The 21,522-nt window shown below is 36.4% G+C and overlaps 2 protein-coding genes across 8 annotated transcripts in view; one reads left to right on the top strand and one right to left on the bottom strand.

Annotated features, from left to right (window-relative positions):
• JKAMP (JNK1/MAPK8-associated membrane protein) overlaps positions 1–21,522 on the top strand; it is a 22,475-nt gene extending 953 nt beyond the window's left edge. For 2 of the 7 annotated variants that reach the window (XM_011989566.1, XM_011989563.1), the window contains exons 2-7: positions 1,423–1,514; positions 2,377–2,531; positions 9,978–10,184; positions 13,768–13,949; positions 17,351–17,427; positions 20,010–21,522. In XM_011989566.1, the coding sequence (XP_011844956.1) occupies positions 1,423–1,514; positions 2,377–2,531; positions 9,978–10,184; positions 13,768–13,949; positions 17,351–17,427; positions 20,010–20,228 (932 nt within the window). In that variant the 3' untranslated portion in view covers positions 20,229–21,522. Of the gene's footprint in view, positions 1–1,390; positions 1,515–2,376; positions 2,532–9,977; positions 10,185–13,767; positions 13,950–17,350; positions 17,428–20,009 lie in introns of all 7 variants that reach the window. The other 5 variants (XM_011989567.1, XM_011989564.1, XM_011989568.1 and 2 more) reach the window with 4 other exon arrangements.
• Positions 21,225–21,522, bottom strand: part of CCDC175 (coiled-coil domain containing 175) — a 60,903-nt gene continuing 60,605 nt past the window's right edge. Inside the window, exon 20 of the mRNA XM_011989571.1 lies at positions 21,225–21,492. Coding sequence (XP_011844961.1) covers positions 21,446–21,492 — 47 coding nt within the window. The 3' untranslated portion in view covers positions 21,225–21,445. The remainder of the gene's footprint in view (positions 21,493–21,522) is intronic.

Here is a 21,522-nt window from a genome sequence, read left to right as displayed (position 1 = left end):
TCCGAAATTTGTTAAAAGCGAAAATATTAAACTTGAGGAATTTTAATCAATGCTGCTTCTCTTTTTCTCTCAGCAGCATAAGGAGAAGGAAATAAAAAGTCTACTTGAACGTGAAAGGAGAGAGGGCACTGTAGACCAGGCAGTCTGGATTGTGAATCTGTGAATAATTTGGAAATGATTGTTCAAGAATAGTCAAAGATGCATACTTTTTCAAATTAATTCACATGTAGACCACAGTTTGTTTGTTTTGAGAAGGAGTCTCCTTCTGTAGCCCAGGCTGGAGTGCAGTGGCGCGATCTTGGCTCACTGCAACCCCCACCTCCTAGGTTCAAGTGATTCTCCTGCCTCAGCCTCCCGAGTAGCTGGGACTACAGGTGCGCCAGCACGCCTGGCTAATTTTTGTATTTTTAGTAGAGACGGGGTTTCACCGTTTTGGCCAGGCTGGTCTCGAACTCCTAACCTCGTGATCTGCCCACCTCGGCCTCCCAAAGTGCTGGGATTACAGGCGTGAGCCACCTCACCCAGCCTGTTTGTTTGTTTTAATCCACATTAGATTGTAGGGTTTTGGCAGGAATTCTGTTTCTCCTTGGACTTTTAGTGGCCCCTAACCAGTGGAATCAAGCTCAGTATATGTTTATTGGATGAATCAATGAATGAATGAAGGGAATCAGATGTCACTGATGAAGAAAACTCCTTCCATAATTTCTTCTTGTGAATAAGGTCAGAGACAACGTATTAGGTTCTTAGTTGTTGGGGTTTTTTATGTAAGGAATAGCAGCTTTTCCCCTAAGCCTTTAGATCAGGGGATTAATTTTAAGGCAGTGGTTCCTAAATATTTGCCCAATGACAGCCTTGATGAAATTTTCACTTATCCTCCACAAAAATGATAAAAGCTAGGACAAAGTAGGAAGCTTTTTATAAAGGTAATTTACGTACCTCTGTTCTGAAATTATGTTCTCTGCTTTTCCCATGTGAAAATGTGTTCTGTTATGAACATAGATGACAATTGTATGTCTACATGTGGGTGCTTAATGTCCTGACTGGGCAAAATAGAAGCTGGTGACCCTCTACTGGTGCTCTAATTTAAAAATGTATGTATATTTGAACTTTATAGTCAGTGAAACTCAAAAGTATCCTCTGATCGTACCGGGTTGGGCCTTGAGTCCTGGGGATAGATCCTGCTCTGCTGGTTGAGGACCTTAATCATAAGGCACAGTATTAACAGCAAGGTTCCAGGATAACTGTCTGCAGTGTCACAGTGTAAAAGGAGAAATTTAAATTTAAAAATGCTTGAAGACTTTTGTCTAATATGTGTTATTTAAAATTTTGAAACTGTTATTTCTGCCAAGTGCTTCAGCTATTATTGCATTTTTTTTTATAATCACAAAAGATGTTACTATACTGGCATTTGTTTTTAAAAAGCTGTCGATATCCAACCAGCATGCCTTGGACTTTACTGTGGGAAGACCCTATTATTTAAAAACGGCTCAACTGAAATATATGGAGAATGTGGGGTAAGTCTTATGTTTGTGTCTTATTTCATGTTGTAAAATCTGTTTGCTTTTGAAATATTTTCACATGTAGAATATTTTTTCTTATTATACTCACTAATTTATAAAAGAATATGGAGGGCCAGGCGCAGTGGCTCATACCTATGATCCCAGCACTTTGGGAAGCCGAGGCGAGTGGATTACTTGAGGTCAGGAGTTCGAGACCAGCCTGAGCAATATGGTGAAACCCCGTCTCTGCTAAAAATAGAAAAAAATTAGCTGGGCATAGTGGTGTGCACCTGTAGTGCCAGCTGCTTGGGAGGCTGAGACAGGAGAATTGCTTGAACCCAGGAAGTGGAGGTTGCAGGGAGCCAAGATCGCACCACTGCATTCCAGCATGGGCAACAGAGGGAGACTCCATCTCAAAAAAAAATAAAATAAAGAAATATAAAAGAATATGGAGGCATTAATGTAGTCATTGTTTATGTTGGCATTTTGATGTCTATTATTTGTTAAAACATTTAATAATTTAATAATTTCTAATTTATGATTTAGTACCATATCTTGTACAGTAAGTTGAACATCATGAATCCAGAACATTTATCTGCAATTATTCTTATATAATGTTCATAACTAGATTTTTCATTGAATGTTAGTCAACTATTTTAGTAACTTAGTAAAAGGAATCTTTTAAGAGCATTGTACAAATATAGCACATACAATATAGATTTCTTTTTATTTTACTTATGCCTTTTTTAGTTCTAAAAGCTGCACATGTAAACTTAAATATTTAAACTGAAATGGGATGTCTTATAGAATGATTTGGGGGGGTGTTAATATTCTAAAATAATATCTGTACACAAAATACTGGTTTTATGTATTGTAGGTATGCCCAAGAGGACAGAGAACGAATGCACAGAAATATTGTCAGCCTTGCACGGAATCTCCTGAACTTTATGATTGGCTCTATCTTGGATTTATGGCAATGCTTCCTCTGGTTTTACATTGGTTCTTCATTGAATGGTACTCGGGGAAAAAGAGGTTAGCACATTTCTATGACTGTATCTGGCTGTTGTTATATCCAACTCATGTTGGAATAATTATCACTCAGAAGACCTTATTAAGTAATTCTGCCTCTTCTGTTTTAAAAGTGGTAAACATGTTTTTCCTTTATCTTCAGATTATTCTTAACTGTCACAAGAAAACTTAACAATAGGGCATGACTTAGTAATTTTTAGGGGAACTGTCCTTAGTCCGTTTTACTTTCAATGATCTTGAAGGAATACTTTTTTACTTCTCAACTGTAATCCTTATTGGTTTTCTACACAAAATTGGTTATGATGACAAGCTATTTATTGTTATGGAACACATTCTTTGTAATTTAATTTAATACTAATAATCTAGTATGATGTAGTTAAAAACAATATAGCTGTAACCTAATACTAACATACTAAATCAGCACACATTTACTAAGCACTGCATTTTATGTTTGAAAGATCAGGGAAGGAGATATAAAAATAACTGACATGGCTTATAGTCATAATCTTGTGGAGAAAACAAATGTGTACATAATTATAAATCAGTCTTAGAAATGTAGTGGAAGAGTTATAAACAAAGTACTCTGGAGTTACAAAGAATGGAGAGATAAATTATGCCTGATGGGATCTGAAAGATTTCAAAAAAGGAACATTTTAGGCAGAGGAAACAGCATGAATAATGGCATAGAGGTATGAAATATGTGATCTGTGGTAGGTAGGAATGGAAGTAATCTGGGGTAGTCAAGAGTGGGTTGCAGATGAAGAAAAGTAATATAAAAGGGAGTAGGAAAGGTAGGTTGGGGCCAGAATGTGAAGGTTCTTGATAAGCATGTGAACTTTAATCTGCTGGGAATGGGAAATCAAATTCTGCGTTAGTACATTTCAGCCATACTGGTTTTCTTTTAGTTACTCCAACTGCTCAGGATCTTTCCTATTTTAGGTTCTTTCCCTTCCTCCAAACTCTTTCTGCTGTCTGAAATACTCTCTTCTTCATCTAACTGCAACTTATCTAGCTACCTTCTTTTCCTTCTGATTTCAATTTAAAAGTCACTCAGAAAGTTGAGTGCTTAAAACAAAACAACAACAACAAAACAAAGAGTGCTATTAAAAGAGAAAAATAAGGAAGACAGCTTACTTTCTATGCTTTCCTTCTAAGCCTCTGGGCCTGTGGTGGGACAGGCAGTCTGAAAGACTTCTGAAATGGCTTCAAGGCCTTTTTTTCATTGTCTCCGCTATTAGCACTTGGCTCACTTGGCTCTCTTTTAGCCATGCTAACCTCTCTAGCAAGTTGTTGCTCTACAGCCTCGTTGAATTCCTCTCCTGAAAATGCTCTTTTCTTCTCTACCACATGGCCAGGCTGCAAATTTTCCAAACTTTTAGACTCTGCTTTCCCTTTAAGTATAAGTCCCAATTTTTAAGTCATTCCTTTGCTCCCACATCTGTCTGATCATAGGCTGTTAGAAATAGCCACAGCACATCTTGAATGCTTTGTTGCTTAACGATTTCTTCCACCAGATACCCTAAGTCATCACTCTTAAGTTCCAACTTCCACAGATGCATAGGACATGGACACACTGCAGCAAAGTTCTTTGCTAGGGCATAATATGGATGACCTTTACTACAGTTCCTGATAACTTCCTTATTTCCATGTGAGACCTCATCAGCCTGGCCTTCACTGTCTATATTTCTGTCAGCATTTTGGTCATAACCACTTAAGGCTGTAAGAGGTTCCAAACTTTCCCTCGTCTTCCGGTCTTCTTCTGAGACCTCCAAACTCTTTCAGCCTCTGCCTGGTACCCAGCTCCAAAGCTGCTTCCATATTTTCAGGTGTCTTTATAGTATTGCCCTACCCTTCAGTTTCAGTTTTCTGTTAGTCCATTTGTGTTGCCGTAAAGGAATACTTGAGACTGGGTAATTTATAAAGAAAAGAGGTTTAATTGGCCCATGGTTCTGCAGGCTGTACATGAAGCATAGTGCTGGCATCTGCTTCTGGTGATGGCTTGAGGAAGCTTATAATCATGGCAGAAGGCAGAGGGGTACCAGTGTGAGAGGAGGCAGGAGGCAAAGGGGAACCACATGGTGAGAGAGGGAGGAGGTACCTCTTTCATTTTTATTTTTTTATGTTTTATTTATTTATTTTTATTTTTCGAGACAAGGTCTTGGTTTGACACCTAGGCTATATTGCAGTGGTGTGATCATTGTTTACTGCAACCTTGACTTCCTAGGCTCAAGTGATCTTCCCGACTCAGCCATCCAAGTAGCTGGGACTACAGGTGTGTACCACCACACCCTGCTAATTTTTTATATTTTGTAGAGACAGGGTCTCTCTATGTTGCCCAGGCTGGTCTCGATCTCCTAGGCGCAAGCAGTCCTCCTGCCTCAGCCTCCCAAAGTGCTGGGATTACAGGTGTGAGCCACCATGGATCTTTTAAACAACCAAATCTCACATGAACTCCTAGAGTGAGAACTCACTCATTACTGTGAGCACAACTCCAAGTCATTCCTGAAGCTTTCACTCTCGTGACCCAAATACTTCCCACTAGGCCCCACCTCGTTGAGGATTACATTTCAACATGAGATATGGAGGGAATGAGCATCCAAAAAAATCACTCCTTATTTGAGTGAATCATTTATTGGTGAAGATCTGGTGTATGGAAGTGGCATCATTTGATGTATATTTTAGGAAGAAAATTTCTGTGGAGGGTAGATTAGAGGTGAGATATTTAATAGAAGACTGTTGTCAAAGAAATAGACTGTGGTAGTTGGAATGGAAATGGAAAGGATGGTCCAGATGGAAATAGAATCAGCGGTTTTCTGGGGCATACCTGATAAATCCAGGGTGGTTATTTACATTGGGAAAGCATTTATAATTTTTCAGAATAATTTATAAAAATACTTTTAAAATAGCATCTTTCATCCAGCTTTTAATTTCTGGTATATTAATAGAATGATGAGAGATGGGGTGAGAACAGAGATGTGATAAAGCTGAAACAGAATAATTGCCCAGTCAATTGGCAGGAAGTTCTTAGCCCCAAAGTAGAGAAGAGCTCAAGGCCATAGGTATGTCTTCACCAAATGCATTTGAATTCAGATATCAGCTGTGTTTTGAGGGAGAAACTTGAAGCAGAGACTAGAGGTTGGTTTGAGGGAAGGCGAGGAGTGACTGATGCTCAGACAGGAAAGGAGGTGGGTTTAAAAAGGGAATTGTACAACTATGCTTTGCCTAGGAAATTGGTAACAAGGAACACAAGGGCCATCTCTTAACAATTTCCTGAAACTTTGCACTTACAGTCCGGATAGATTGGGGCTGGAGGTGTCTTAACAAATGTTCCTAAAAACTGGGGATAACCCCTGAGCTGATCTGGAAGGATGCATGGTTTGGCAGATAGGTAAAACGTGTTTTGAGGTGGAGGGTGATGCATGCCCCGATGTGTGGAGGCACAAGTGAACTTAAAGCCTTTTAGCGTGGCCAGGAAATATAGAAGACGATGCTGGCAAGGGGTATTTTTCCAGAAAGACAAAAAGACTCAAAATTAGTTTAATGAGAGGAGTTTTAAAATTGTATTTCATTTTGTAAAGATTATGTGTCTGGCTGCAGACAGACACATAAAAAAGACATAAAAGAGAACATGACAAGAAGACCAGTAAGAACGTTATCAAAGTAATGGCAAGAAATAATGAAGTTGGGATTTTGCCTCTAAAAGTATTAATTCTGTAAGGAAGCAAAAATGTCATAATGTGAATGTGTGTTTATTTATGTTTTCAGTGTTTTCATCTTTGTAAAATGGCACAGGAGTTCTGCTTCCAACAATGTGAGTTAATTAGGAGCTCCAAGTGACCCACCTGCATGAAATAACTAAAGTCTGGGATAGATAAACTATGTGAGACATTGCTGGTCCCAGCTGGAGATGGAGAGATCTCCAGGAACTCTTCTCTTTCAAAACACAAACCAACCCCCCCCTGAGTTAGGCCAGAGTGACAAGGCAGGCAGTTGGGATGAGAGGGTTGTCTAAGGTCAATTGCTGGTAGCAGCAGTGTTATTTGGATACTGAATCTTGGGCAGCCTCTGCCAAGACTAGACCCTCAAGGGCCTGAAGCCCAAGGTAGTAGTGGCCATAGCTGCTGGCAAAAGTAGCAGAGCCTCTTTGCTGGAAAGCTTCCCCATTCTCAGTTTAACCCTATAAGACTCTTGCTCATTAAGATCTAGTAATGACCTCATAGTCTGTGGTTACTAAATAAAATAGCACTAGGACTTATTGGTAGATGCAACAAACAATATATTTATGCTCTCAAAGGACACAGATAATGGACTTTCACCTATGGGATATGTAACTGCTACCTATAAAGAAAGTAAGGGTGTAGTCACAAGCTGTCCATAATAATAAGATTATTTGGAATAAACAGATGTATTGGGGGAAGAAAAGGGAACTTTTAGAAATGAAAATTTATACTTGCCAAAATAAAAAAAAAAAGGTAGTCAGCAGATTAAACAGTTGAAGATAGAATTAGTGAACTAGAAAAGAATGCATATAAATAATGGCATATAGCACTGAGAAAGAAGGAGATGGAAAATCAGGTGCAAGAAGGTGAGATCCATGTTGGGTGGATGTGGGAGTCGTGCAGGCTTCAAGTCTTACACTTCACAGGAGCCAGTCTCTCTCATAACAATTCCATGAACTTCTGGGGTCCTGCAAGTGACATGCCAGTTACAAGAGTCACTGAATTCAAAAAAGCCAAACCATGGTATCCCCATCAGGCATTTATAGTTCATTTATGGTTCTCCCCAGTCCAGATGTAATTTACCAGTCAGGATCATTTGTATCATAAGCGGTGTTGCCTAGCAATATAGTTGACATTCTATCCTTACCAGGTTTCCAGAGGAAAAGAGCTAGAGAGTTAACTGAAGGCCCGATTCTCATAAATGTTTTGTTAAGTTTTTGCCCATAGTATCTAATTAGGGTCTCTGGAAAAATAGAGACTATGAAGGAGAGCTGGTATTTTTTTTTTTTTTTTCTGGCTGACATCCTGTGGAAAAACCTCCAGCTCTTCTCAACCCTCTTCTCTCCCGCTGCCTCCCCAGAGAGGCTAGAAATTCAGATTTCCACTGTCCTAACCTCTTTTTCTTTTCTTTTTTTTTTTGTGACAGAGTCTCGCTCTGTCACCCAACCTGGAGCGCAGTGGCGTGATCTCAGCTCACTGCAAGCTCTGCCTCCCGTGTTGATGCCATTCTGCCTCAACCTCTCCAGTAGCTGGGACTACAGGCGCCCACCACCACACGTGGCTAATTTTTTGTATTTTTGGTAGAGACAGGGTTTCACCGTGTTAGCCAGGATGGTCTCTATCTCCTGACCTCGTGATCCGCCTGCCTCGGCCTCCCACAGTGCTGGGATTACAGGCGTGAGCCAGTGCGCCCGGCCAAGGAGAGCTAGTATTTTAAGAGATACTGGCATGGCACATGTATAGATAGGTAACAAACCTGCATGTTGCGCACGTGTACCCTAGAACTTAAAGTATTATAACAAAAAAAAAAAAAAAAGAGAGAGATACTGGCTTCAGGTTTTACAAAAATAATAAGTAACAGATTCACAGATCCCAGAAGCAAAACACATCCCAAGCAGAATAAATAGAAATTTACACTTACATGCATTATAATTAAACTGCATAATATTGAAAACAGAAGCCATGTGGAAGAGAACCAAGGCATACCTTTTAACAGCCTTGGTTGTGCTTCCAGCCAACAGCCAGCACTTAACTGCAGCCATGTTAGTCCTTTTAAATGCTGCAGCATGGTCAAGCCTCTAGACGAGTGCTTTCCAAGCTGACATCATGTGGAGCGGAAAGAACTGCCCAGTTGAGCCCAGTCACATCACAAAATAGTGAGAAATGATCAGTGGTTCTTGTTTCAAGCCACCAAGTTTTGAGGTAGTTTGCTATGCAATGGAATCATGGAAATTATTCCACATAATGGAAAATGTTCAAGTAGAAAACTCAAAGTCACCTATAGGCTAGATATTAGAAATAACAAAACCATTTAATAAAAAGGTTGAGTATAAGATAAATATATGAAACTATTTCCTATATTCCACGTACAGTAAAGTATTGTGACATAGCCAGACCAAGATAGCTAAGCTACATGGGATTTATCTGAGCACTTGACAAGCCAATTTTCAAATTTATATGGAAGAGCAAAGGGCCAGGAAATAGCCAAGACCACCAAAGAAGTAGAAAAAATGTATGTAACATCAAGGATTATGATCATATTATTCTTCTGGCTCAGGAATAGATAAATGGACTCAAGAAACAGAATAGAGAGCCAAAACACAGTTATATATGAAACTTTATATGACAGAAGTGCCATGGCAAATTAGTTGGGAGGGTAGGGTTGGAAAGAAGTACCTGTTCAGTAAAATGCTGCTGCTGGGACAATTGACAGTTCAAATGGGAAAAAGTAAAGTTAGATTCTACCTTACCTTTGACACAGAAATCTCTTCTAGGTGAATTAAAGATAAATGTGAAATGCAAAACCTTAACATTTTTAGAAGAAAACAGTGTGTGTGTGAGATACACACACATTATCTCATGGTGTGGAAGGACTTTTTAAAACATTTAAACTGCTAAGTAGAAAAAAAAAATAAAGCCCAGTCTATTAAAATTTAGAACATGTTTATAAAAAGACTTCACAAAGAAAGTGAAAATTGAGCCCACAGACTAAGAGGAACAGATTTGCAACACATTTAACTAACTGCAGAATGGAGAAACAAATCACAGTATTGTCACACGGTGGAATCCTAATACAGTAGCAAAAATGACTGAACCTCAGCTGTAAGCAATAGCATGGATGAAAGTTGGAAATGTAATTTTGAGTGGAAAAAAATGTCAGAAGACTTCCATTAGTGTGATACTATTTTATAGCATTCAAAAACAAGCAAAACTAACCAGAATAGTTGTGAAGCATAAATACAATTGGGATAAAAACTTTCTAGAAAGAAGTGATAAAAGCAGTTTGGTACATGGTTGCCTCTAAGGGAGAGACAGAGGGATGGATGGGGAGGAACAAAGAAGTAGTCATAAATTGTTGACAGTGTTCTAGTTATTGGGTAGGAAATGAGCGTATAATATTATAATTACTGTACTTTATAACAAACATATGTTACCTACCATCTATTAAGATTAAATAATATACAGATAACTAAGAAATTTTTAGCAACAGTTTGGCAAGATACTAAAGATACAAGGTAGATCTAATTTCTACTTTTCTGTTACACATTTAGATAATACTGCTACAGTGTTATTTATCCCTTTTGAGAATAAAAGGTTATACTCTTGAGTAGGTTTTGTTTGACTTTTCTTATATATTTAGAAATCTGTATCTTGACACATGTACATGTTTTATTTAAGCCATTTAAATATTGCAATTTTTCTAGTAATCATGCCTCTTTTCCTTCTCTAGTTCCAGTGCACTTTTCCAACACATCACTGCATTATTTGAATGCAGCATGGCAGCTATTATCACCTTACTTGTGAGTGATCCAGTTGGTGTTCTTTATATTCGTTCATGTCGAGTATTGATGCTTTCTGACTGGTACACGATGCTTTACAACCCAAGTCCAGATTACGTTACCACAGTGCACTGTACTCATGAAGCTGTCTACCCACTGTAAGTGTTTATTTCGACTTAAGATCTTTTTTTTTTTTAATCTCTGAGAATTATTATAGATTTTATGGCCTTTGGAGACAAAAACAGGTGTGAGTTTGAGTTCTGGGTCTGCCAGCTGCTGTATTACTTTGAACATGTAAACAGCCTCTTGTAACTTCAGTTTTCTCATTGGTAAAATGGGAATAATGATACCTTATAAGGTGTCTTGAGGATTAAATTAATCCACACATTCTCAGATACTGTATAACTTAGATATAGGAAGCACTTTATAGTAACTGGCATTATTAGAGTGTTTGGGTTAGTGTATTTTCTTTTTTTCTCCCCAAATAAGTGTAATTTCTATTAGAATGTTTTGTTTTAAAAATATTAAATTCATAAAATTCTGTATGCAATTATGCCAGACTATTCCAGTTTCAGAATTTTTATGAATTTTTGTAAATTCTAGAACTAGAAAATGAATCAAATTCATTTTGATATTTTTTGGGGGAAAGGGAAAATAGAAGTCTGATATTTATATTCTTATAATTGTAGTGGGCTTTCAGTACATAATATGCTCGGGGAAATTAGTCCTTTTTGAGCAACTTCTTAATAATAAAACATCAAAAACATAGACATGCATATAGGTACAAAACAACCAGATATAGAAAAATGAAAATCATCTTTTCTGCCTGCCAGTTTTTTGTTTGTTTTTGAGACAGAGTCTCGCTCTGTTGCCCAGGCTAGAGTGTAGTGGCACGAGATCTCAGCTCACTGCAACCTCTGCCTTCTGGGTTCAAGTGATTCTTGTGCCTCGGCCTCCCCAGCTGGGATTACAGGCATGTGCCACTATGCCTGCCTAATTTTTGTATTTTTAGTAGAGAGACGGGGTTTTGCCATGTTGACCAGGCTGGTCTTGAACTCCTGACCTTAAGTGATCTACCCACCTTGGCCTCCGAGAGTGATGGGATTACATGCGTGAGCCACTGGGGCCTTTCACTGCCAGTTTTTAAGTATGACAAATTAGTTTTTTTTTTAAATATATATATATATATTCACACACACACATATACACACACACATATATATAATATACATGCACACACATATATACACACACATATATATACATATATAGCTATAATTTTTATATAAAATACTATATAAAAGACCGATAATGTCTTTTTTGTTTATTCGTAGAGCTTAGCTCTAAGCATTAATTACCCTCTTGTCATGTAACTCTCCTGAGGCCTTGCATAACTTAACATAGTCCTATTTGGAAAACTTAATAAGTGAAATGAATATTATATTTAAATAAGATATAAGGTAATCTTATTTAAAACAAAATCAGACTTACTTACCAACAGTCTCATTTATGTTACTTATACTAATATTTGTAAAGCCTATATTAGGAGGGTAAGAAAATATAAGATTGGAAGAGAAATGGCAAACAGGTACTACCAACACTCATCTGCACCTGTAATAGTCACTTCTAATTTATTATAGCACTTTTTCTGCTGAATTGAGTGTAGGCTAAGAATCTTGTGGCAGCACTCTCTGTCAATCATAATCATCACACAGCTTCATTGATTAGGACATTTTCCATCTATTCACTATCCCTGAATCAAGATTGTTTGTTTGTTTTTCTTCCTCAGCACCTTTACCAACAGTCATTGTAGAACAGCTTGCCTGCTTTGTTTTATTAATTATACAGAACAGTGATTTTTAAAATTATGAGATATTATACTGTCTTATAGCATTGGGTTTAGGCATATTATTTATTTACCTAACCATTCTAAATATAAATGTTTGGTCAGACTGGGCTAAACATTTCTGAAGGTTGTAGGGCTACCACAAGTCATAGTAATTTTTTTTTTGCAAGTCAACAAAAAGTAATAGCACACAATTACCAGAAACCTTTGGAACACTAGTGCATTGACAAATGAAGGCTGTTTTTCCCAATGTATATATAGCCTAGTTTCTTACAAATTGAAAAATACCACACTACTTTACTGATAGTTATAGTTTTAAGGGGAAACAGATTAGATGAGGCATGAAAAAACATGTAAGCTTCTATCATTATAACTTACTGCAAAAAATAACTTTTACATTACTAAAACTTTAAGAATGAGTTATGGAAAATGGCAGTTATTACTGTTATAGCAATAATTAGCTTTAGTTTGTCAAATTTAAACTATCCCCACATGTAGGCAGCATGGATTGAAAGAGGGGAAGAGTGGAATGGGATGAGGTCTTCTGATGGAAAGCAGGAGTGGGAAATGTAATCACTTCCACAAACTAGTTTCCTAGTTCATTTGGAGAAACAGGATGGTTTCCTTCTGATTAAAGTGATAATCTTTTTGGAGCTCTTAAGGAATTACAAGTTGTGGGAATGGACAGATTTTGTTTTGTTTTGCTGTTGATAGGAGGTAGCAAACAAGACTAGGAAACTAATTCATTAGAAGAGGTAACACATGATGGTTTCCTCTTGATTAAAATCATCTTTTTTAGCGCTCTTAAGGAACTACAAGTTGCAGGAATGGATAGATTTTGTTTTCTTTTGATGTTGGTTGGGGGTGGTATAACAAGACAAAAAAAGTATCACCCAAGAGATCAAACATGTACTAATGTATTACCGTACAGGACTGAACCTAAAAGCATCACAGAAACACAGGATTATGGTATCATTTTGCTGTGTGGGTAGAAAGCATGTGGTCCGTGTTCTGAAATGACTGCTGACTTCGGAGGACACTCCCCTGTATAGGGAGAGGGTTTGAGTAGCAAGATAGTAAAAACAATTTGAAAATACTCAGGAAAATTAAGGTAGAACTATGTGGATAAAAGTCCCATTATTCAAAATAAAGTACTAGAAGTCTGGTGACACAGAGCTCTTTCTACAGCTTTTTTTTTCTGATTATAAAAGTTACATTAAAAATGGGACATTTCAAAAACATAGAATAAAAGCACACACAGAATAAAATAATCTGTAATTCTATTCCATGAGATGGATTCTGCTAAAAATTTTGTCTTTCCAGTTTTATTTCTGCATGTGTATGCATACATTTTAAAGACTATTAAGGCTATACTATGACATGCTATTTTGTAAGCTGTTGGTACTTAATATATTAGGCACAGTTAATTTTGTTAACATTTATTTCATAACTAGATTTTTATGTCTGCATAATATTGCAGCATGAATATACTATAAAATATAACCAGTTTCCTATAATTGAATATTTGTTTTCTTTAGGACTTTTCTTTATTATAAGTGATTCAATAAAAATCCTTATACAATAGGGTTTTTTTATGTATCCCTGGTTGTCTCCCTTGGATAAATTTCTACAGGTAAAATTGCTGAATCAAAAGGGATAAACAGTTTTAGGATTTTTGATACATATTTCCAGACTGCCTAAGAAAGCAACCATTGTACCTTTGCTAGCAGTGTATGAGAGCCTGTTTGGCCAGCCTTCTGCCAATCTGAATATCCAATGGATAGAGTAAATATGTTTTTTAAACATTTTTTAGGCTCTTTCATTTAAAAGTGATCAAGGATAAAAACATTTTTAAAACATTTTTGATGTTACAAATTCTCTATTTTATTTTACAGATACACCATTGTATTTATCTATTATGCATTCTGCTTGGTATTAATGATGCTGCTCCGACCTCTTCTGGTGAAGAAGGTTGCATGTGGGTTAGGGAAGTCTGATCGATTTAAAAGTATTTATGCTGCACTTTACTTCTTCCCAATTTTAACTGTGCTTCAGGCAGTTGGTGGAGGCCTTTTATGTAAGTATGATGGGTACAGTCAAGTCAATGAAATGTATTTATTATTGTATGCAGTAATATTTCCTCTAGATTTAACTTTGGAACTTTTTCCTTAAAATAGTTTGCTTAATCCTTTCTTTTTTTTTTTTTTTGTTGAGATGGAATCTCACTCTGTCAGCAGGCTGGAGTACAGTGGTATGATCTTGGTTCACTGCAACCTCCGCCTCCCAGGTTCAATTGATTCTCCTGCCTTGGCCCCCCGAGTAGCTGGGATTACAGGCATGTGCCACCATGCCCGGCTAATGTTTGTATTTTTTTTTAGTAGAGACAGGGTTTCACCATGTTGGTCAGGATGGTCTTGATCTCCTGACCTCATGATCCGCCCACCTTGGCCTCCCAAAGTGCTGGGATTATAGGCATGAGCCACTGTGTCCAGCTAATTTGTTTAATCCTTGAAAATAAACCTTAGTGTATGTTTTTGCTAAAACATATGATCAGTATTATAAAGAAAAGTCATGGATTTCTTGGAATGGAATAAAAATTCTCAAGAAATCAGTGACAGCTAATCAAAACTGATTTCTGTTTAGAGAATACTTTGCATTTGAAGCTTATGACCAAATTAGAAGATTTTAAAAATCTAAGTATATCATAAGAAATAGACACTGGTTTTTATTTAGGAATTTATGAAAATTAGTTTTGATAATGTATACTGTTTATTATTAAGTAAGGTCTTAGGTTTCTAAGTTCATTTATGAAAACCTTTTATAGTAAAAAGTCCTCAATATCTTTTATTTTAATGTAACCATTAATTCATTTGTTTAGTAACCATTTAGACCAAACTGTGACTCAAAAGAATAAGAAAAATTCACGGTTGAAAACCTCACATACAACCAGGAGATAAAGCAGGCAAGCCCAGTGGCTGAGAAAACGTAGTGTGGTTCTTTTGAATATGTGACATTGAACATTCCAAGGATGTTGGACATCATCCTTTATATGGAGCTTGGTAATGTAATTTGGTAATATAGTTTAGGAATGTAATTTGGTTCAAGGTGATGGTGGGGCTTGAGGGTAAGACCAAGGGAACCAGAAATTCTGTTATCCCCCGTATTCTGGTTTACAGATGAACTGTTTCATTTGGCCTGCACAGGATTTGAAAATCTATAGTTCCCTCTAGCTCCTCTCTCCCTGTTAGATTTGGCCCATTCCCTGTACCTTCCTGGCTAGCCTCTGTGTCATTTGAGGTTGCCATTCTTGCTCTAGGGAATAGGGACCTGTTCTTAAAAGGATTTAGGCAGAAGAGTGACATGATTACATTTGCACTGTAGAAAGATAACTTGATACATGTGGAATTCTCTACCTATCGTAGCAAAACACTGGGAATGAGGAGCAGCTTCAAAGATAGCATTCACTAAGCTAGGTAACAAATATAGGGGTTGAAGGAATGGGACAAGAATTTTATAAAGTAGCTTTTTGACTTAGTAACCAGTGGATGGATAAATATGAATATTAGAAGCAGCAAATAGGTTGGTGAAGAGAAATGAATTCAGTTTCAGTATTCGTGGAATAGCCAAAAGATTACAGGTAGTTGTTTCTGCTAGGCTGGAAGAATTAAGAATTGGCCGACCTCAAATCTGTAGGTTCTAGACCTCAGGTGGTGCTATTGTGTAGAGCCTTTTGGCTATGAAATGGAAACAAGGGAAACACTGTGAAAAGCAGGAAAACGTTTGGAAAGCTAACCCAAAGAGATGCCAGACAGCATTGCTTTCTGTATTGTAGCTGTCTGTATTGAAAAATAACTTTTCCCACAGTGAATGTTTTTATCATTTTAACAAGCTTCCACTCAAAACACATTCATGGGGGACTCAAGGAGGTACTGTTCATTTGCACTACCAACTCATAATGTTATGATGTTGAAAAAAAGATAATTTTTGGTTTGTAGGGATATAGCAAGTCTGAGGAAAGCAGAGCACCAGGAAGCTTCTGATAGCTTAAGATAGTGAAGGACTGGGGGTCTAGGGCATGATTAGGAATATGTCAGTGACAAACTTTTACCTTTTTTGCAAGTATTATGGAAGCCAGCTTCTAAGTGTGATCTGTATCTGAACCACCAGGGGAACTAAAATGCATATCCCTAGACCCTACTCCAGACCTGGTTGCACAAAATCTCAAGTTTTTTTATGCACTAGAATTTAAGAACCACTCCAAATCCTATCTCTAGCCCGGCACCTCCCTCTACTCCCCACAAATTTGGGCTTAGTTAGAAACTTCCTCTTTATTCCTTTTTACTGTATATGGCTTTTTACTACCAGGTCTTCAGTTTGTATCATTAGCAACATTGTTTAGCTACGTATAAGTTAGAGTTTTGTTTTTTATTTTTTATTTTTTGAAAGGCTGATTGAGGACCTAATCACTGTCTATGAAATAAAAGGTTATAAATGTCAAATAAGTCATTTAGTTCTTTAGTAAGTTGGAATCAGGCCTGTATAGATAATTCAGTTTCTGGTGCTGAATCCTGAGTTAACATTTGAAATTGTTCCAAATGGGTTCTACTGCAATGTAGAATGATTAGTAGTTTCATAAACTGAAGTCGTTTACAGATAATTGTATGAAAAATAATTCAAAGGTGTTTTTCTCAATTTGTCCATTTATTTTAGTGTGTTATAAATTTGAAACATTTTAAGAGAAAAGTGGTGTTTTAGAGGAAAAAATTTGCTTAAAGTATTATTGTACTGTATTTAAAGTAGAGATTGCTGGAATTTTGATATTAAGAATACTGAATGATCTCTTTATCCTTTAAAGTTTATTGATAAATGACCTTTTCTAAAGATTAATTAAAGCTGAGTTACTCTTATAGATAACCTTTCTCAACTGAGGTTCCCCACCTGGACCACAAAACACAGAAAATTATTTGACCATTTTTTGAATTCTCCTAAGTTTAGTACATAACCGGTACTATTCTAGAATGCAGAGGAGAGAAGTTAATTATTTACATTCACTGGATGCCTTAAGGCAGGGTTCTTCAAAGCTGGCCCAAGGATAGGTTTTACATTTTTTTATGGTTAAAAAATCAAAAGACTTATATTTCTTGATGTGAAAAATGTATGAAATTTATATTTTACTGTCCATAAAGTTTTTATTGGAACACAGCCATGTCCATTCATGTATGTATTGTCTATGGCTGCTTTCCTGCTACAACTGCAGAGCTGGGTAATCGAGACAGAGACGTGCAGGGCTAAAATCATTTACTATCTTGCCCTTTCCAGAAAAAGCTTGCTGGCCCCTGCCTCAGAACCTTAGGTTGTAAGTCTCACAGAACTGGTTGAGAAAGGATTTGACTCTAAGAGTTACTATTTGAATTTATTTGATGGTTTATTGAGAAAATTTGTTTACTTTCCAACATAACACCAATGCTTCTCTTTCAGATTATGCCTTCCCATACATTATATTAGTGTTATCTTTGGTTACTCTGGCTGTATACATGTCTGCTTCTGAAATAGAGGTAGGAAGTCTTTTTTTCCTTTGTTAAAGACTTTTTTTTGATAAATTTGACAAGTAAATATCAGAATAGTCCATATGATATGATATAGTACAACTAATTGTTTTAGTAATCTTTGGTTGATTGATGCCACTTGGTAGCTTTTGGCTTGTTAACTTTATGAAAAGTTGTGTACCAGACTATATATTTCCCTGGGAAATGAGTGAAAGAGTGAAGTAGTCAGGCTCAACTATCCAGCATGAAAGAGAAAAGTCGTTTCACACAATTTACCCGTGTAGCAAACATATAATTATTGAAATGTTGAAAGTTACTAGCACTATTTTGAGAAAAACCATAAAAATGTTTTATATTTAGAACTAATTTTAAACTTTATTTTACAATGGCAACATTAACAGTCATCAATAATTACGTGTTCCATATCCTTCTTTGTTTTATCACAAATTTTATTTTCTTGATTATGGATGTTTACTTTTATCCCATAATGTTGGGGGATTTGGAGCTAACATTAATAGCCACATTATTCTGATACTGTTCCTTTTTCACGGTATCCATTTTGTACCTCTAACTTTTTAATATTTCAGTGTAAGGCAACTATTATAAAGAACTCCTTTTTAAAAACTATATATGTCTTTATTTTCAGAATATTTTTGGCCAAAAAAGTATCTTTTGACATATTTTTAGTCACTGGGTAGAATAGAACATCATGTCATAACGTTTATATTTTCAGATATTCTATTAAGGAACTAAGCTATTGGTGAAAAACATGAACAACAAATGAGAAGTAGTAGTATATTTGACTCTGTATCTAGGGGAAAATGTATTCATTAAACTTTGAATCAAAATGGGCATTCTTGTACATTATTTGTTCATATGCAATCTGACATTTTCTTTCTAAAATAATTATGTGGCTCTCTACTGTTAATATATTACATTTAAATTATTGCTTTTAAATACGTTAGTGGCTCTGATTTAAGAACTCTTTATTCTGAGGCCAATCTGAAGTGTCTTAGTACTCTTCCATCCTATACTTGCTAATCTAGGGCCTTTGAACTGTCTCAAACTACCCATGACAATTGATATGTGCTTTGTCATAATTCATAACATAAAAGAAAACTCAACTGAGAGAAAATAAGTTGTAAACTATTTTGGAGTGGTTGCTGTTGATGCCACTTTTTCTGTTGCCTTAGTGAGACAGTGAGTGGGGGAAAACATCTAGGAATCATAGTGACTTTTAGGTAGGATAATAGTGGAAGAACTAGACAGAATGTTTTTATAGTGATTATTCAGTTGTTTTCATCTGGAGATGATCCTCATTTTTCCTTTGTAATCTTTAACCAGCATTGAAATATAATTAATTAAAGAAGCTAGGCAAATTAGTTTTGGCACTTTTATCAACTCTAGGGAAAGATTTGAAGGAGGAAATAGTTGGATATTTGGATATTTGAATAAAATCCGGTTTTTAATTATTTAATTATTTATTTATTTATTTTTGGCAGAGTATCACTCTGTTGCTCAGGCTTGAGCGCAGTAGTACAATCTCAGCTCACTGCAACCTCCGCCTCTCAGGTTCAAGCAGTTCTTCTGCCTCAGCTGCCTGAGTACCTGGGATTACAGGCGCACGCCACCACACCTGGCTAATTTTTGTGTTTTTAGTAGAGACGGGGTTTCACCATGTTGATCAGGCTGGTCTCGAACTCCTGACCTCATGATCCACCCACCTCGGCCTTCCAAAGTGCTGGGATTACAGGGGTGAGCCACCAGACCCGGTCTTGAATTTTTTCATCTTATCCATAGTTAAGAATTAGCCATACACTGTTAAATTAGCTTGAACTTATTTGTTTCTCTGCCCCTGTGAATCTCCTATATAAAATGTTCACATACTTCAATTAGCATGAATCAGAAATGGGGACCTAAAGCAGGAAAAGACAGCTTAGTACTGGTTGAGTTGATGAGCTGTTTAATGATAAGAGAAAGTTGGTAACTAACCTGTTGCAAATTACATTTTAATGTGTTCATTAGCACATTTAGGTATTAATTTTGTATTAATTTCATTCTTCTAGTTTCTGCATACTATACAGCTGTATTAAGGATTAAAAGAAAATCAGAGTGTTCATGGGTCATTTCTGCTCCCTTACTATTCATGCAGCAGGCTCCAGGAATGTTAGAAGTTAAGGAGGTTGGGTTTCTGTACCTCCTATTTCTCACCTGTAGATCTATAACCACCGTGGATCAGGCCAGGAAGAAAGCATATAAAGTGGAGTTTCCCTTCTAGTTTATATCTTTCTTTCAGAAGAAACTATAGCGTTTCCAGGAGTGAATGATGGCATAGACTAGGACTTCAGAGACATGATGACGTGGCTCTCGTCTGGGTGCCGCTGCTGAGTGCTTATATGACCTTAGGAGCCTCACTTTCCTCATCTACAAAGTGGAGTGGCTAGACTGAGTGATTTCTTAAGTCTTTTGTAGCTCAAGTATTTTATGATTCTGAGATTATAAATAATACATTTTACATTAAAATAAATTATCCAGCTGATTTAGCCTGATAATCTGTATTTCTTTTTTCTTTCTTTTACAAAATTATATAGAACTGCTATGATCTTCTGGTCAGAAAGAAAAGACTTATTGTTCTCTTCAGCCACTGGTTACTTCATGCCTATGGAATAATCTCCATTTCCAGAGTGGATAAACTTGAGCAAGATTTGCCCCTTTTGGCTTTGGTACCTACACCAGCCCTTTTTTACTTGTTCACTGCAAAATTTACCGAACCTTCACGGATACTCTCAGAAGGAGCCAACGGACACTGAGTGTAGACACGTGAAATGCCAAAAACCTAAGAAGTGCTCCTAATAAAAAAGTAAATCAGTCTTAACATTGTATGAGAACTATTCTGTCATATATGGGAATAAGATTGTCAGTATATCTTAATGTTTCGGTTTGTTTTTGTTTTGCTTATGGTTAGACTTACAGACTTGGAAAATGCAAAACCCCATAATACTCTGTTATACAGGGTAATATTATCTGCTACACTGGAAGCCCACTAGGAAGCCCTTGCTTCTCTCAACAGTTCAGCTGTTCTTTCGAGCAAAATCATGTTTCTGTGTACCTAGCAATGTGTTCCATTTTATGAAGAAAAACTTTCAACACATGTAATGTGCACTCCTTAACAGTGGCATAATTGTACATACCTGTTGTGTTTCAGTTTGTTTTTCACCTATAATGAATTGTAAAGACAAACATACTTGTGGGGTCTGATAGCAAACATAGAAATGATGTATATTGTTTTTTGTTATCTATTTATTTTCACCAATACAGTATTTTGATGTATTGCAAAAATAGATAATAATTTATATAACATGTTTTCTGTCTATAGACTGGTTCAAGGCTTGTTTGGATTATTGTTCCTGTAAAGAAAACAACAATAAAAAGCTTAACTACATAAAATTTCAATGTTTTGACACTTAATTGTTGTTTGGCACAATAGTATGGAAGTAATTCAAACTGGTAAATAGTTTCCTCTCATATCTCGGGTATGTATACATAGCATATTTTATTGATCCAGAGATACTTTTTATTTCACGTTTTGACATCTCTGAATTAGGATGCATCTTACAACTGATGGCTTATTAGATTTATGAAATACAGAAGATACACAGTATAAAAAGGGTTTTCCTGTGGTTGGTTTGTGGTTTGTGATAGGTTTTCTGTGATGTTTATGCTTTGAAGGCCTTGAGACTTAGGGTCGCAACCATGGAAGCAAAATGAGATTTTTAGCTCTTAACCTAACAACCTGACCATGTTTATCCATTTTTATTGTTTAGAATTTTATTTATTGATTCTGCTACTTGGTGGAGGTTGTGTGAGTTAAATTTTAAATGTTTAAGACTTCTATTAACAGCTGCAAAATGTGAAAGCAAGTGCACTCACTTTTCCTGTAGTTCTGTTTGTCTTTTGAATTCACAGCAGTTGTATCCTTGAGTTATTTTGTTAGTTATTCTTTGTTAATGTATTTTTCTCAGTACATTTAACCACTGGGAAATGAACTCTTGGTACAAATGTGTTTCTTCTTTTCTGTAGGAATAAAAAATAAATGTAAAAATT

This window comes from Mandrillus leucophaeus, unplaced genomic scaffold (assembly GCF_000951045.1).
Source record: "Mandrillus leucophaeus isolate KB7577 unplaced genomic scaffold, Mleu.le_1.0 Scaffold359, whole genome shotgun sequence".
NCBI lineage: Eukaryota > Metazoa > Chordata > Mammalia > Primates > Cercopithecidae > Mandrillus > Mandrillus leucophaeus.
This window is presented reverse-complemented; position numbering and strand designations above follow the sequence as displayed.